The following is a 13,668-nucleotide window of genomic DNA, read 5'->3' on the forward strand; positions in this document are numbered from 1 at the left end:
AGCTACGGAGAGACGGCTTCCTCCTTTACATACAAAGAAAAAATAATATTAATAAAAAAAGTGCTTCATCGATCCAAAAAAGCCTAAAGAGCTGCAAGCTTTTATTCACACTGTACATCCCAGCCCGGCCCCTCTTGGCACGTGCGGAGGCTCCGGCTGATCTGCACCCAAAGCCACACTTGGGGGTTGGGGTGTCCCCACCCCGGCCCTGCCACCTGCCCCTGCCACCTCATCCTGCTCTGCACCACAGCCATGCCTGTGCCTCCCTTCCAGCCCCCACAGACCCTACACCTGCCTGGGCTGCAAACCCCATCCTTCACTCCACTTCCAGCGTCTCTTTCTCTACACCTGTGCCAGGGAGATCCCAAGATGCTCCGTCCGTTCCCAGAGCCCGTTCCCGCAAGGACGCAGCCTCCTCCTTCCTGGGCATTCACGGCAGTGCAGGGATCCTGACAGGGTGGGAAGGGCACACTCCAACCACCTCAGTGTCTCCCCAAGAGAGCTCTGAGCTCTGCCAGATGGTTTCTCCACGTGACCCCCCCTTTGGATGATGTGATTGTGACATTCCAGGCAAGGGAAATGCTCCTTTCCCAAGTTTTCTTGGATTTTGAGCTGTTGGATCTAGAACTCTCAAATACTCCAGCAGGATTTTTGGGAATACCATAGATAATTTGGGATTGTGCCTAGGGAATGCACTGTGAGCAGGATCTACTCTTCCTCCTTGCTGGATTGCACTAAGCAGGATCTATGGGAAGGGAAAGGGATGAGCACCTACCAGTTGGTTACAAATGGATATTTGGGAGTTTCACCCTTCAGTGAGGTGAGTCTGATTGGGACAGCAGGAGGAAGGGGAATCCATAATGTATTTTGGATTGTTTTAAGCTCCTCAGGCAGCTTTTCCTATCTGGAGTTCACTGAGCACAGCCTGGGAAAGGAGGAGCATCCCAGGAGGGTGCCCAGCACCAGCACAATCCTCACAGGCCGAGCCCCGGCCGCCCTCCGCCAGTTTGGATCGTCCAGTAAAGTGCGAGTGACCAGCCAGGGCTGACCATGGCAATGCTCCGCTCCCAGAGGGACTCACACGGATGGGGCAGGGACAAGGCAGAGCTCTCTCCTGTCCTGTTGGACTGAAGCAGGGATTGCATGGTCAGGCGCCTGGCAAGGCCCGGTGTGACGCCTGGCTCGGCTCTCACCACAGCACGTGCGTTCCTGAGCCAGCGTTCCAGCTGTTCCTGCTGAGAGGGCTCAGACCTCAGGGATTGTGTGTGCAGGCACAGAGCCTCCAGTGCAGGAACCTGACTGAGACCCCCTCGGGCAGCCACTGTGAGAACAGAGAGGGAAAAGGTCTCTGGGGAAGGAGATTCCCACCTCTTCTAGCAGCAACAGGCTCCCAAACAGCAGTTTTGGGTTTGGAATAACAGGAGTGATTGAAAGCACTGGAGGCTGCAGCTACTCAGGCTCTGCACTCCGGCCGGCCCGGCTCCCTCTGCTCCCTGCTCCCCAAAATCCTCGGTCTGCAGCAGTTCTGCAGTGGGACAGATAAATACCCCAGGGATCCTGGCTCCCAGCAGCTCCCTCCCCACCTCCAGGACCCTCCCGCAAACAAACAGATATATTATTATATACACACACACGCACGCGCGGGGACACGGACACACAGACAGGACAGGCAGGAAAGGGGGAGGAGCTGGGCAAGGAGAATCCCACAGGATCCCGTCCTCGAGCTCTGCCCACGGCCCCAGCTCCAGCTCCAGCGCAGCCTCCCGGCCCCGGATCCGGCCCCGCGTGTCCTGGGCGGGGCTCGGCCCGGCTGCGCCCCCGCCGCTCCCAGGCCAGCAATTCAGTTGGACGTGGCAGTGATGGGCTTGTCCAGTTCGAGGTCCAGGCTGGAGCTGCCGGGGTGGAGGCTGCTGTAGCAGGATTTGCAGACTCTGCTGGGCTCGAAGAGCTGCTGGCTGGGAACCGGCACCTTCTGGTTACAGCAACTGGAGCAGAACACGTTGCCGCAATTCCTTGCATCAGGAACAGAGGAGAAATGGAAAAGAAAAGATCAGGAGTTTCACAAAGTTACATGAGGTGTAAAATGAGATACTCCCAGTGCTGGGATGGGGGAGATACCTCCCCACAGGCCAGGGCATGGACAGGGACAGGTCCAACATCTGTGCTCCTCCCTCCTATGGATGGAGTAGAGGTCCAGGGAATGGGCACAGGAAGGAGCATGGAGCCAGGGCCAGTGTGGAATTGCAGCCTCTGTTCAGCACTGCCCTGAGCCAGGCTGGACAGGCTGTGCCCTCTGTCACACAGAGAGCTCTCTGCCATTCACCACGGAATGGTTTAGCTGGGAAGGGACCTTAAAGCTCATCCAGTGCCATGGCAGGGACACCTTCCACTGTCCCAGGCTGCTCCCAGCCCTGTCCAGCCTGGCCTTGGGCACTTCAGGCTGGATGTGCTGCAAAGGGGCTACAGCAGGATGGGGCACAGGGCTGAGGGGCTGAAGCGGAGCCACCACGGGCCCTTCTGAGCCAGGCCAGGGGAATGTGGGGAGCACTGGGAATGGGGGGTCAGGCCCTGCTCACACAGCTGATGCAGCCCTGGCTCACAGGAGGGATGGGGCAGTGCTGGGAGCAGGCCGGACTCTGCTCAGAGCTGGAAAGGTTTAAACATGGAAATGTCAAAGCCCTCGGTCACTGCCATCCTCCCACTGCCCCCACAGCCACTCCAGAAGTGCCACACTCCTGCACCCAGGAAACTGAGGCAAGGAGGAACATGCAAAGCCCGGGCTGGGCAGGCAGGTGCTCCATGCACAGGTGGGCACGCGCAGCATTCCCGGCACTGGCGGAGCCGCACCGGCACATGCACCTCGTTACTGCTCAGTCATTAATTACCTTCTACAGCCCCCCCAAAACCTGGGAGCCCTGTGTGCCCTGACCTCCTCAATTCCTACATAGAGCTGAAGCAGCACTCCAGGGACCTGGGGTTTGCCCTCTCCATTAACTCTCTGGCATCAGGATTTGGTGCTGTTGCTGTTCTGCACTGGAGATTTGCTGCTGCCAACACTGCCAGGGAATTCTGCTGACACCCAGCAGCTTTGATTAATCCTTCCTTGCCAAGAAAGGAGATTTCCAGCTGCTGGCTACTGATGGGGAGAGAAACAGCAGAGAAATCCCATTTCCCACTTCAGTGGGCTCACTTCCTCAGTTCCACACAGCACTCTGGATCTCAGAGCCAGAACCCCGGCACGGGAAGGCTGACAGGGACCAACCTCTGCAGAGGTTCTGGAGACTGGAGGGCCCTGCTGGAAACCCCTGCCAGAAGCACCTGCAGGAGTGGGAACAGCCCTGGGAGGTGCCACACAGCTCCCACAGCCCCATCTCCCTGCTCAGGGAATGATTATCCCAGAGTAGCTCACTGATGGATGAGGGGAAAACCAACCAGAGGGATTAGAACAAGGATCTCTTTGTTGGAGCTCACCATTCCTAACATATGCTGGGGTTTTTGTTGTTTTATCCTAGACAATGTTGCTCTGACACTGATTTGGAAAGCTCTGGACAGCTCATCCTTCTATCCCGGTGGTCCCTGCTTTGCTTCAGAGATTAAAAAGAGACATTAAAAACAGGCTGGAAAAGGAATGCTGCTCATGTGAGGAAGGGGGGCTGAAAGCCACACTCCTCATCCCAAAACACAGATATTCTTCAGGTTTTGGTTATCCTGACCCTCCACCAGCTCTGTGGCACCTGTTCCAGCCATGGGATTTTCAGTCCTTCTAAAACAAGTGCCAGGTTTTTGCCAACAGCCTGCACAGCAATACTGGAATTGTTTGGTAACACATGGCCCTCTCCCAAAAATATGGAGACAAAAAGGAAATGATAAAAAATAAATGCATGAAACTTGCAGGACAGTCTCCTGTCAGTGAGCAGTACACGCATGGACTGACAGTGAGTGTTAGTCTGAGCCACATCCCAGTTAAGCTCCCAAAAGCCAAGTCCTAAAAGCCTTTCTGTGAGGAGAGAGGGCTGTTCACACAGATCCAACCCCAGCAGCGCGTGCTGGCCACCCCCAGCTTAGTTCTGGTGATTTCCAGGCAAGTGAGAAACAAAGAGGGAGAAGAGCTGAGTTAGTTGGGAGAAGTCACCCAGGAAAGGCTGACAGACAACAGACAGAGGCTGCTGGAAATGCTCACCAGAGCTGATCAACTCGGTCAGGGTCCCTGCAGGGAGGAGAGAGAGCTCAGGGCTACAGGCAGAGGGAGCAAACATTGGCAACCAAGGAAGCTGGAAGGTTTTCCTCTGCTCAAGGCCTTACACTGTGGGGTTCAACTCATTTCCACTCCCAGGAAGGGGTGTAAATGTTTACTACAGAGATACTCGTGGTGTTGGTCTCGCCAACAGCTGGGTCACTGCACATGTGGGAGCTGAAGGAGCAAAGACCCTACAGGGAGATTTGAGCCAGACCTGAAACCCTGAGTCCATTTTGACCTGTGTGTATCCAGGCTCTGGGAGTTGTCCCAAGCTCAGGTTTAGGGAACTGAGCCCTAAATTTGCACAAACGCAGTGGGCACGGTAAAAAAAAATAAATTCAGATTCTTCTCCTTCTTCCCTGGGTTTGGTTAACTTTATAAGACTAAATGGAGCAAAAGATAAACCAGACACAAACTCAAAACTATGTTCATAACTCTTCGCAACTTCAAAAAGCAGGAGAGCTTCGAAATGTGGTAACTGAGATTTATTTAAATGATGGTTCCTGTAATAGTTTTTGCATGTGCAGAAACCAGGAATAGGAATTTATTTGAAACAGAACTGGAAACTGGAGATTCTCTGGCTTTAACTCCAGCATATTGAGCCATGTGGTCTCTGCCTCTGGCTCTTCATCAAGCCCCTGCTGCTGCCTGAGATGCTGCAGCCTCTGTGGCAACAGGTCTAGCAAAGAATAATCCAGAAAACCTTGACCTCACTCAGGTGTTCCATTCAGATTCTGTAGGAGCAAGTTAATAAAAGGGGAGAAAGGTTAGAGAAGGAAAGGAGCAGGTTTCCAACCAGCAATGGGAAGAGGATGCTATTCCTGTATTTCATGTAACTCATATATGAATTTCTGAATGCTAAGAGGACAAAGCTCTATTTTGCATAAATCTAAACTGCCTCCAAATCCAGTCTGAGGAAAGAAAGGTGGGATCTGTTTGGCTGGAGTGGACCAGACACCAAACGTGGCTTTTAAACATCTCGCTGCACGGGCTGAGCTGAGCAGCAGGAGCTGCCCTGCTCCCTCAGCACCCCTGGCAGGGCTGTGCCCGTGCTGGTGCCAGGGCAGTCCCAGTCCCAGTCCCAGTCCCAGTCCCAGTCCCTCCCAGGTACCTGCAGTGGTGTTTCCGACTGGCGAGCCAGAAGGCGCTGTCGCAGCCGTAGCAGTGCGCGGCCAGGTGGTCCGGGAGCCACCGCGTCACCTGTGGGGACAGCCAGCGACATCAGGGACAGGGCAGTGCCAGCACACCTGAGCTGAGCCCCTCCCCAGTCCCAGAGCTTGTGCAGCAGAGGGCTCATAGGCACAGGTACTGGTATGTCAGCTGTGAGACCAGCGGAACGCAAGGAGAAGAGTTCCCAAGAAGTGGCACACGACCAAAGGCCAGAGGATAATTTGAATGAGGATTATCCCAAAGTGAGCAATTTACAGGGATTTAGTCTGTACCTCTGTATCCTGTTTATCCACCTGCTCCCAGCTGGCTTCAGAGAAAATCTCTGTGCTGCAGCGAGACAAGCAGTTCTGATCCAGATTGCTTTCCGAGTCGGGAATAGACGTCTGTTGGCAAACAAACACAGCTGAACGGAGCCCCCCGGATCCCTGTTCACACAAATAACACCCAGAAACCCCAACAGGGCAGGCCTGGACCCTCTGCTGATGGGATGATGTGAGGCAGAGTGGATTTAGGATCCAGTTTCTGCTGCAGAGTTCTGGGAAGGCTTTGGGTAATTAACCAAAACCTGCTCCCTTGTGGCTCCAATTTCAGGGTCCTGATTCCTTTCCAAGGGTGTTTCACTTTCAAAACTATAATTAGTAATACAGATATCCTTTTGCTGGCAAAGATTCTGGAAAATACAAGCCAAATTGCATATGGGAAACTCAGAATTTGAGCCATGTATATTCTATGTATATGTTCTGGGAGTAATGCTTCCTCAATATAGTCCATCCAGGTAGAGGTGGATTTTAATTCACTTGAAACTCAGCCAGCCCTTAAAATATATCAAAATAGCAAGAAATCTTGAGCTAATATATTTTGATGCCTGAGGAATGGGCAATCCTGGAGTTCCAGAGGAAAACCTGCAACTCCCAAGCTGAGGCAAAAACAGAAGGTAGAGATCAGGTCCTTAAGAATGGGGAATTTTCTGGAGGCACTGCCAGCCCTACACTGCAGCTTCTGAAGGCCCTTAAAAAATGGGAGCAGAGTCCATTAAGGCAAAGCACCCAATTTCCTCAAGGAATTCAAACTTTTAGCAGTGACACTGAGCCCAGTGAGCACCTTGTGCTGCATCTCCAATGGGAAGAGCCAAAAAGGCTCCAAGGATTTTCCACAACAAACGTACCTGGGACTATCCAGCACCTCTGCCACTTCTAAACAGTGAATTCAACAAACAGAAGCTGGGAACCTCTTACAAATATGTTTTTTCAATTTTGCAGGCATATAAAGCATGTAGGAAAAGGAAATTTCTGATGGGTGTTGCAACAGCCTCAGGAATTACAGGCAAGTGCTCAAACCCACAGGAAAGCACAATTCTCTACAGAAGTGTCTACTTTTACAAATGTAAACATTTCAAAATAAAAGTGCAAATGGTTTAAAAGCTCCCTTAAAATCCTTAATTGAGAGAAAAACCCTTGTTGAAATACAGCTGCCACAAAAGCTCAGGTAATTTATTCCAGTCAATTTAGAATTCTAGAAATTTATTCCAGTCATTGAGCCTGGAGCACCTGAAAGGGATGGTGTGACCCTGATGGGTTTGAGCTCACAGAGCTTGCCAGTGCAGCAGGGATCTGCAGAAAACCAAGGGATCATCCTATGCTCCTGTGCCAAAAACAGCACAGGAAAATAACTCTGCCCTACGTGAAGACAGCAGTAAATCAGGAGTTTGTTTGGTTTATTGAGGTTTGGTAAACCAAGGGTTTGGTTGGTTTTATTGAGGTTTGGTAAACCAGGGGTTTGTTTGGTTTTACTGAGGCCCGGGAAGGTGTTTAGGTATGGCCAGGGGTGTATGAGCTGCTGCGCAACACCCATCTGGAAATAAACCCTTCTGCTCAATCTGAACTTTGGTGACAGTATCAGTCACCAGCATCTGGCACTATCAGGTACTTGGGCAGTGTCTGCCCTCCTCAGGATGACCTGGAGAGGTCGGTCAGAGCCCAAAGTCAGGCCCTGAGCCGTGAGCCAGGAGCTGAGGGCTGGGTGAGCTCCATGCTCAGCCCAGCGACGCTCACTCACCACTTCATCGCCGTAGTCGCCGTTGAGCCGCAGGGAGCTGTTGAGGAGCTGGCTCTCCAGGCGGCTCTTCAGCTCCTGCACCTGCTTCTTGAGGGTCTCCACCTCCTGCTGATGGCCCGTCTCGATCTGGCGCAGGCGCTGCTGGATGACGTCGCTGTACACGGGCATGCCGTCATCGTCCAGGTGGCTGCGGGCCGGCTGGTCGGGGCTGCTGGCCGGCTGCTTCCCCAGCTGGCTGAACATCCATTTGTGGTGCAAGTTCCTCAGGTGGAGCTGGGCAGAGCTGCAGCTGGCCGTGGACACCTGCCGGCTCAGCGAGGCCTTGATGCGCCCGTCCTCGCCGTTGACGCAGTGTCCGTTGGTGGCGGGGAATTTCGGGGCCGCGAATCCCGCGGGTTTCTCCACCAGTTTGTTCTCCAGCTCCAGCTCCCCGTTACACACCAGCTCGTCTTTGCGGTCTGCTAGAGGCAAGGCACAAGGGGAAGGCATCGGGAGGTGTGTGGTGCTGCTACCAGAAGTCCTATGCACTCTTGATCCCAGTTTTTGCAGCTCTATCATGCACTCCCCCTCCGGCCTGTTGTGCAGAGTTCGGGACAGCTCGTCAGCGCTGTTGTCGAAGGGGTGACGTCGGTGGCACGGGGCCCTGGCCGTGAGCTCGGGCTTTGCTTCGGGCTCTGTTAAGGTTTCCGTGGAGCTTTCGATGTTGGATGTCCTTTCCTCCAGCAGGGCTGTCAGAGGGAAGGCAAGGCTGGCCTGGGCCGTGCTGCACGGGCTCTCTGCTTCTCCTTCACTTTTCCCAAGACCTTCCTCCTCCGTGTTGTTTGGAGCATCTCTGTTTCCAGAGCCCTCAGAAGGAGCAGCCTGCAGTCCTCTCCCCTGAGGTGCCTTCTGGAGAGCGCAGCTGGGGTCGCTGTGCTCGTCCTGCTGTCCTTTGAGTTCTGCAGCACCATGTGAGGCTGGGTGTGGGTTGGCTGTGGGATTGTTCGTTACGGTACCTGTATCCGCCTCGGCCTTTTCCCCACACAGATTGTCAGCTCTCTTCTCCTTATCCAGGCCAACCTCATCCCCCTTCCCTGCTGCCTCCAGGCCACCCCTCAAGTGCTCCTCCAGCCCAACATCATCTTTAGTGGCCTCCTGCAGAATGTTCTCCATCTGTCCCTCTGCCACCCCGGCTGCCACAGAGAGCTCTGCCCCCACGGGGGCCCTGCCCTGCCTGCCCAGCCCGTCCCCCTCGAAGGGGTCGTCCCCAGGGGGGCCCAGGCTGCTGAGCTCCAGGGAGCGCCGGTGCTCCTGCCACTTCTCGTTGAGGCTGGGGTCGCTGCTCCGGCGGTTGGTTGTAGGCACGCTGCTGTCACAGGCTGTCGTCAGATTGTCAAAGGATCTTGTCTTTGGTAGCCTACAAAGGGACAAACAATCCCACCCCCAAGTCAGAGGATGTTTTTGTAACATTGAGCTGCTGTGGTTCAAAACCAGCCCCCCAGGTAGGACAGTAACAATCTGCCAGCTAATGGACTTGTGGGAAATATCATCCAGGAGCACATTCTGACCATCTGTAGTGCAGAGCTGCTTCAGTACTTTGTTTGCCACAAGGAAAATATGTTAAACCAGACTTCAAACATTTCCAGATTAATCCCTCTACCAGCAAGCACCAATGCTTACAGCCTGGTCACACATCCTAATTAACATGTGCTCAGAGTCACTGTACAACAAGCAAAGAAATGGTTATGCAACACTGAAAAAGAACTCAAATTCAAGATAACCAGTGAAAGCTAATATCCCACAAGGATAGAAGGAATTCTCTGTGGTTATGTGACACCCAGAGTTGAACTCTATTTGCCCAGCTTCTCTCTGCCACGCTGTCAGCCCTGCAATGTGACAGCTCCCAAGCCCACCCCACAGACAGGCTGTGCTTGGCCAGCTCAGTCCCACAGTTCCACCAATACACCCAGGAGAAATCCTGCCCTCCCACCCAACCATTCTCCTTCCATATCCCCAATATTCTCTGTTGATCTTACTTTACAGGATGGGATTTCTGGGCTCTAGGCTCACCTGCCCAGAGGCTGCTCTTCGGGGCTAGAGCCTGGCACAGGGTAGGGGGCACAGGTGTCATCGGCGGGCGTGGAGGGCGAGGAGCAGGGCAGGTAAACGGCGCTCCAGAGCATCAAGTTCCGCACATGGCACACGGGATACAGCACCTGCCAGGGGAGCACAGGGGAAGGGTCAGCTGCTGCCTCCCAGCAGGAGAAGTTCAGCTCTGAGGGTGGCAGATCACTGGGGTTCCCAGCCCCATCCAACCCAGCCATGGACACCTTTTCATCAGCCACACTTGGGGCTTGGGGCTAGAATGACTTTTTCTGTCAGAGGCAGAAAATGCCAGCCTTCAGCTCCTGAATGAACTCCTGCAATGAGCTCTCTGTGAACCTACACCTCCACAACTCATGGAATTCAGTGGCTCAATGTGAGTGCTGATGTTCCCTTGTGTGTTGTGTTGCACCATGCCAGAGGGAGCTGAACTCACTCCATGGACACCAATGCACCACAGCCCAGCCTGGCTCCACAGGAGGCACTCATGGGCACATACTCAGTACATGGGTACCTATTCAGCTCTTTGAAGAGGCAGCTTGCTCTTAAAAGGGATTCCTTGATTGTGAAATCTGCTTTCTGCTTCACTTTAAAAACATCTTTCACTTTAAAAACAATTTTAGCAATTCCACTCTTTTCCAAGCAACTTTCCCATGGCAATGGCAGAGGAACAGCTCGCTCCACCAGACAGGCACTGCCCAGGCTCCCCAGGGAATGGGCACAGCCCCAAGGCTGCCAGAACTCCAGGAGCATTTGTCAATGCTCTCAGGAGCTCGATTGTATGATCCTGGTGGGTCTCTTCCTAAATGAGGATATTCTGTGATTCTCTGAACACTCTGCTTCCCCGGCACTGAGCAGGGGTGGCTGCTGCTCCTAAATAACTCTGGCTCTGTAAGAGATGCAGTTGCACCATAAGCACCTTTTACAGCCTGAAGCAAAACCACAAGAAAATGAACCCAAACCAGGAAATTACCCAAACTCCCACGTGCAGAAGGAGTGTCCTTGTGAGTATTTCCTGAGAACAGGGGCCAAGTGGGATAGAGCACAGAAGGGCAGCCCAAGGACAGAGCTGTCCACACAGTCACTGTGAGAGCCCTCTCTATGCTCCTCCTGGCATTTTCATGGAAATCTAGAAGCATCCACAGCTTTAAGATCCCCCCAGGCTATGTCTGCTCTGCCTCACAAACTCTCCCCAGGAGTGTCAGGTGGGAAGGCTCCAAGGGCTCATTGCAGTGACAGCCCAGAGCCAGGGCACACTCAGCCAAGGAGGGCTCAGGGGAGCAGAAAACCCATCTCTTTACAACCACTGTGGGCATAAAACTCCTTGCTGCTTAGTCAGGGTTGAGTTTTGCTCTAAGAAACAACTGAAAGCCACATCTGTCATACACAAAGTCACTGCACAGTCCTTGCAGTTCAGTTTATGATATCTGATACTCTGAGAAATAAAAGGGGTTTAAATATTTATGCAAGTCCTTGCAGTCCTAACCATGATGTCATTTGGTGTTTGCTCTCTTGCTCATGCTCTGCACCCTTGAATCCCTCACGTGACCTTGTACACAACTGAGCCCTGTCCCAGAACCTTCAGTGAGCTCCTACATGGAGGAGCCAAACCAAAAACCTGAAGGTATCAAGAGAAACAAAGATACACTAAATAATCTGAGCCACTTTTTCTGTTCAGATTTAAAATGAATTTAGACACAGTGTCTAGGTTTGCAGGCAATTTTGTGTCACTGCTCTGACACAGCTCAGTTCTCCAGAGAGGTCTATTTATCAAACCCTGAAATGTTTTCCATTACAAACAATAAAACATTTAGTCACAGAAAGCACCTTTCCAGCACAGAGAAATTTCTGAGGTGGCATTTGACATTCCCCAAATATCAGCAAAATTAACCCAAGACTTCAAACATCAGCCTGAGCTGGGTGTTCCAAGGTGAATGTCAGAGGGAGCTGAGCTGGTCTGGAATCACCTCTCTGTCCATGGTGACAGCTCAGAGAACCACACAAGGGTTTGGGCTGGAAGGGACCTTAAAGCCCACCCAGTGCCACCCCTGCCATGGGCAGGGACACCTTCCACTACCCCAGGTTGCTCCCAGCCCCATCCAACCCAGCCATGGACAGCTCCAGGGATGGGGCAGCCACCACCTCAGCTGTGGTGGAACCCCAGGGCACCAGGTCCCACCGCTGGGCTATTTCTCATTCCCCTATTTGCAGGATGCTGTTTGGGGCAGCTCTCCCCCAGGAGGGGATTGGGTACATACAGATTCCGACTGGGAGGAGTAGAGCAGGTTTTTGAAGGCTTTGTTTGCTGCCCGCAGCAAAGACCAGACGGAGCAGGTCCGTTCCTGAGTGTGTTTCTCTCCTCTCTCTTTCGCATTGTTGCACAGGAATGTTCCAAAGAGGCAGGAGTAGGTGTGCTGCACCAACTTCACCTGCACAGAGCCACACACACACACAGGGTCAGCTGGACAAGGGCTCGCCCTCAGCTCCCTTCCCTCCCCTCCCCTCCCCTCCCCGGAGCAAACCCCGCCCCAGGGCCGCCACAGCAACCCCGGCATTTCTCACATACTTCCCTACAAACCAATTGCACAGGAATGCAACGGGAGAGGAATCTTAAATTCAGAACTGAACAAATTCAGGAAAAAACATAACACAGAAAGACAAAATATTTGTTCCTAATCAAGTCATGTTGATACAAACTCACTGCCCTGCAGGCCAGGCAAAGCAGAATCATGATTCCTCTGCTACAAAACCTTCATGCAGCACAGAAAGGCTGATCATTAATCACTCCATGCTGGGCCCAGCCTAACAAATGCCAGCTTAACTTCAGGCATATCAATGACTTCCTTGGGACTATTCAGATGTTTAAATGAAGACAAGTGGTTCAATATTGTAATAAATTAGGGGTTCACTCTACAAAGGCCAGCACACCATGGGTATGTTCTCTCTCAGCCCGTGGAGATTAGCAGTGTGCTGTGAAGCCAGTTACTACCTGTTGTATCTCATTTCACAACTGAGCTACTCCGGGACTGTACACGGGCTCAGTTACATGGCTGAGCTGGCAAGTGGTAATTCCAGTCAGCCACAATCACAGGAATGTGCCTTAAATCTCTTAGTGGATCAGACACTTCATAAAAACTTCTACTCTTCAGACTACTGGTCCTGCAGTCCATGACTGCCACCTCCCCAGAGATCTGAGAACTGACTTGGACCATCCTGGCTGAATTCCTAATAGGAATGCTGTCTGCTTCCAAAGCAGGTAAGCACAGCTCCTATATCCTACACAGTTTCAGTGAAGAAACTGAAAAAAATGAATGGAGCAGGTTGTTTTTAGAGGAGGAGTATTCAAGTCAAAACAAGATCCAAGCAGGGGGGAGTTTGCATTGGAAGTAAGAAGGTTTTTTTCAGGCTGTGTGGATGTTCTCTCTTAGGTGAGACTATTCAATTAATATAACTTATTTTTTTAAAGTCTAAAAGAAGTCCTTGAGGAGCTTGCTTTTGAGAGTGAACAGACCCAGTGGGTTACACAAGTGCTTTTGTCCCTTCTATCTGGGCAGCTTTCCTGTTCCCTTTATCAGGTGAGAGCATATATAGAATATATTTACATATATATAAAATAATGGAATTATTTGGGTGGGAAGGGGCTTTAAAGTCCATCCAGTTCCACCTCCTGCCATGGGCAGGGTCACTTTCCACTGTCCCAGGTTGCTCCAACTCCAGTCCAACCTGGCCTTGGACACAGAACATCACACAAAGGTGGGAAAATCTGCCCCCAGGCTCTCCAGCAGTGCTCAGCAGCAGTGTATCACCCAGCAGGCTCCCAACTCACAAGGAATGCTTCGTTAAACTCGAAGGAGCAGGGGAACTGCCTCTGGAGCTGATGGACACAGTCCAGCCACTGCAGAAACACCGGGCAGCGCTCGTTGAGGTCGTCCGAATTCTCCCCGTGGCCGCAGCGATCTGCAAACTTGTGGCCAAAATCCAACCACTCAGTCTCCACCAGCACCTGGAAACCCTGCAGGGAGGAGAGGAGAGATGAAGAATTCTTATTTTTCTTTGGTTCAGTTTTCTGAGATGGTCTGAGACTTGTGGGAATCGCTGTGTCCTCTCTCCTATTTCCCCTCAGC

At 52.4% G+C, this 13,668-nt stretch overlaps 1 protein-coding gene across 4 annotated transcripts in view; it reads right to left on the bottom strand.

Annotated features, from left to right (window-relative positions):
- Positions 1-266: 266 nt before the first annotated feature.
- Positions 267-13,668, bottom strand: part of MTMR3 (myotubularin related protein 3) — a 74,643-nt gene continuing 61,241 nt past the window's right edge. For 3 of the 4 annotated variants that reach the window (XM_054288626.1, XM_054288625.1, XM_054288627.1), the window contains 7 exons: positions 13,371-13,556; positions 11,803-11,973; positions 9,512-9,657; positions 7,463-8,858; positions 5,680-5,790; positions 5,349-5,437; positions 267-2,012 (listed from right to left, as the gene is read on the bottom strand). In XM_054288626.1, the coding sequence (XP_054144601.1) occupies positions 1,841-2,012; positions 5,349-5,437; positions 5,680-5,790; positions 7,463-8,858; positions 9,512-9,657; positions 11,803-11,973; positions 13,371-13,556 (2,271 nt within the window). In that variant the 3' untranslated portion in view covers positions 267-1,840. The remainder of the gene's footprint in view (positions 2,013-5,348; positions 5,438-5,679; positions 5,791-7,462; positions 8,859-9,511; positions 9,658-11,802; positions 11,974-13,370; positions 13,557-13,668) is intronic. The other variant, XM_054288628.1, reaches the window with a different exon arrangement.

The sequence above is a fragment of the Melozone crissalis genome, unplaced genomic scaffold (assembly GCF_028551555.1).
Source record: "Melozone crissalis strain CALT ecotype California unplaced genomic scaffold, PUWL_Pcris_2 ptg000063l_1, whole genome shotgun sequence".
Classification (NCBI taxonomy): Eukaryota; Metazoa; Chordata; class Aves; order Passeriformes; family Passerellidae; genus Melozone; species Melozone crissalis.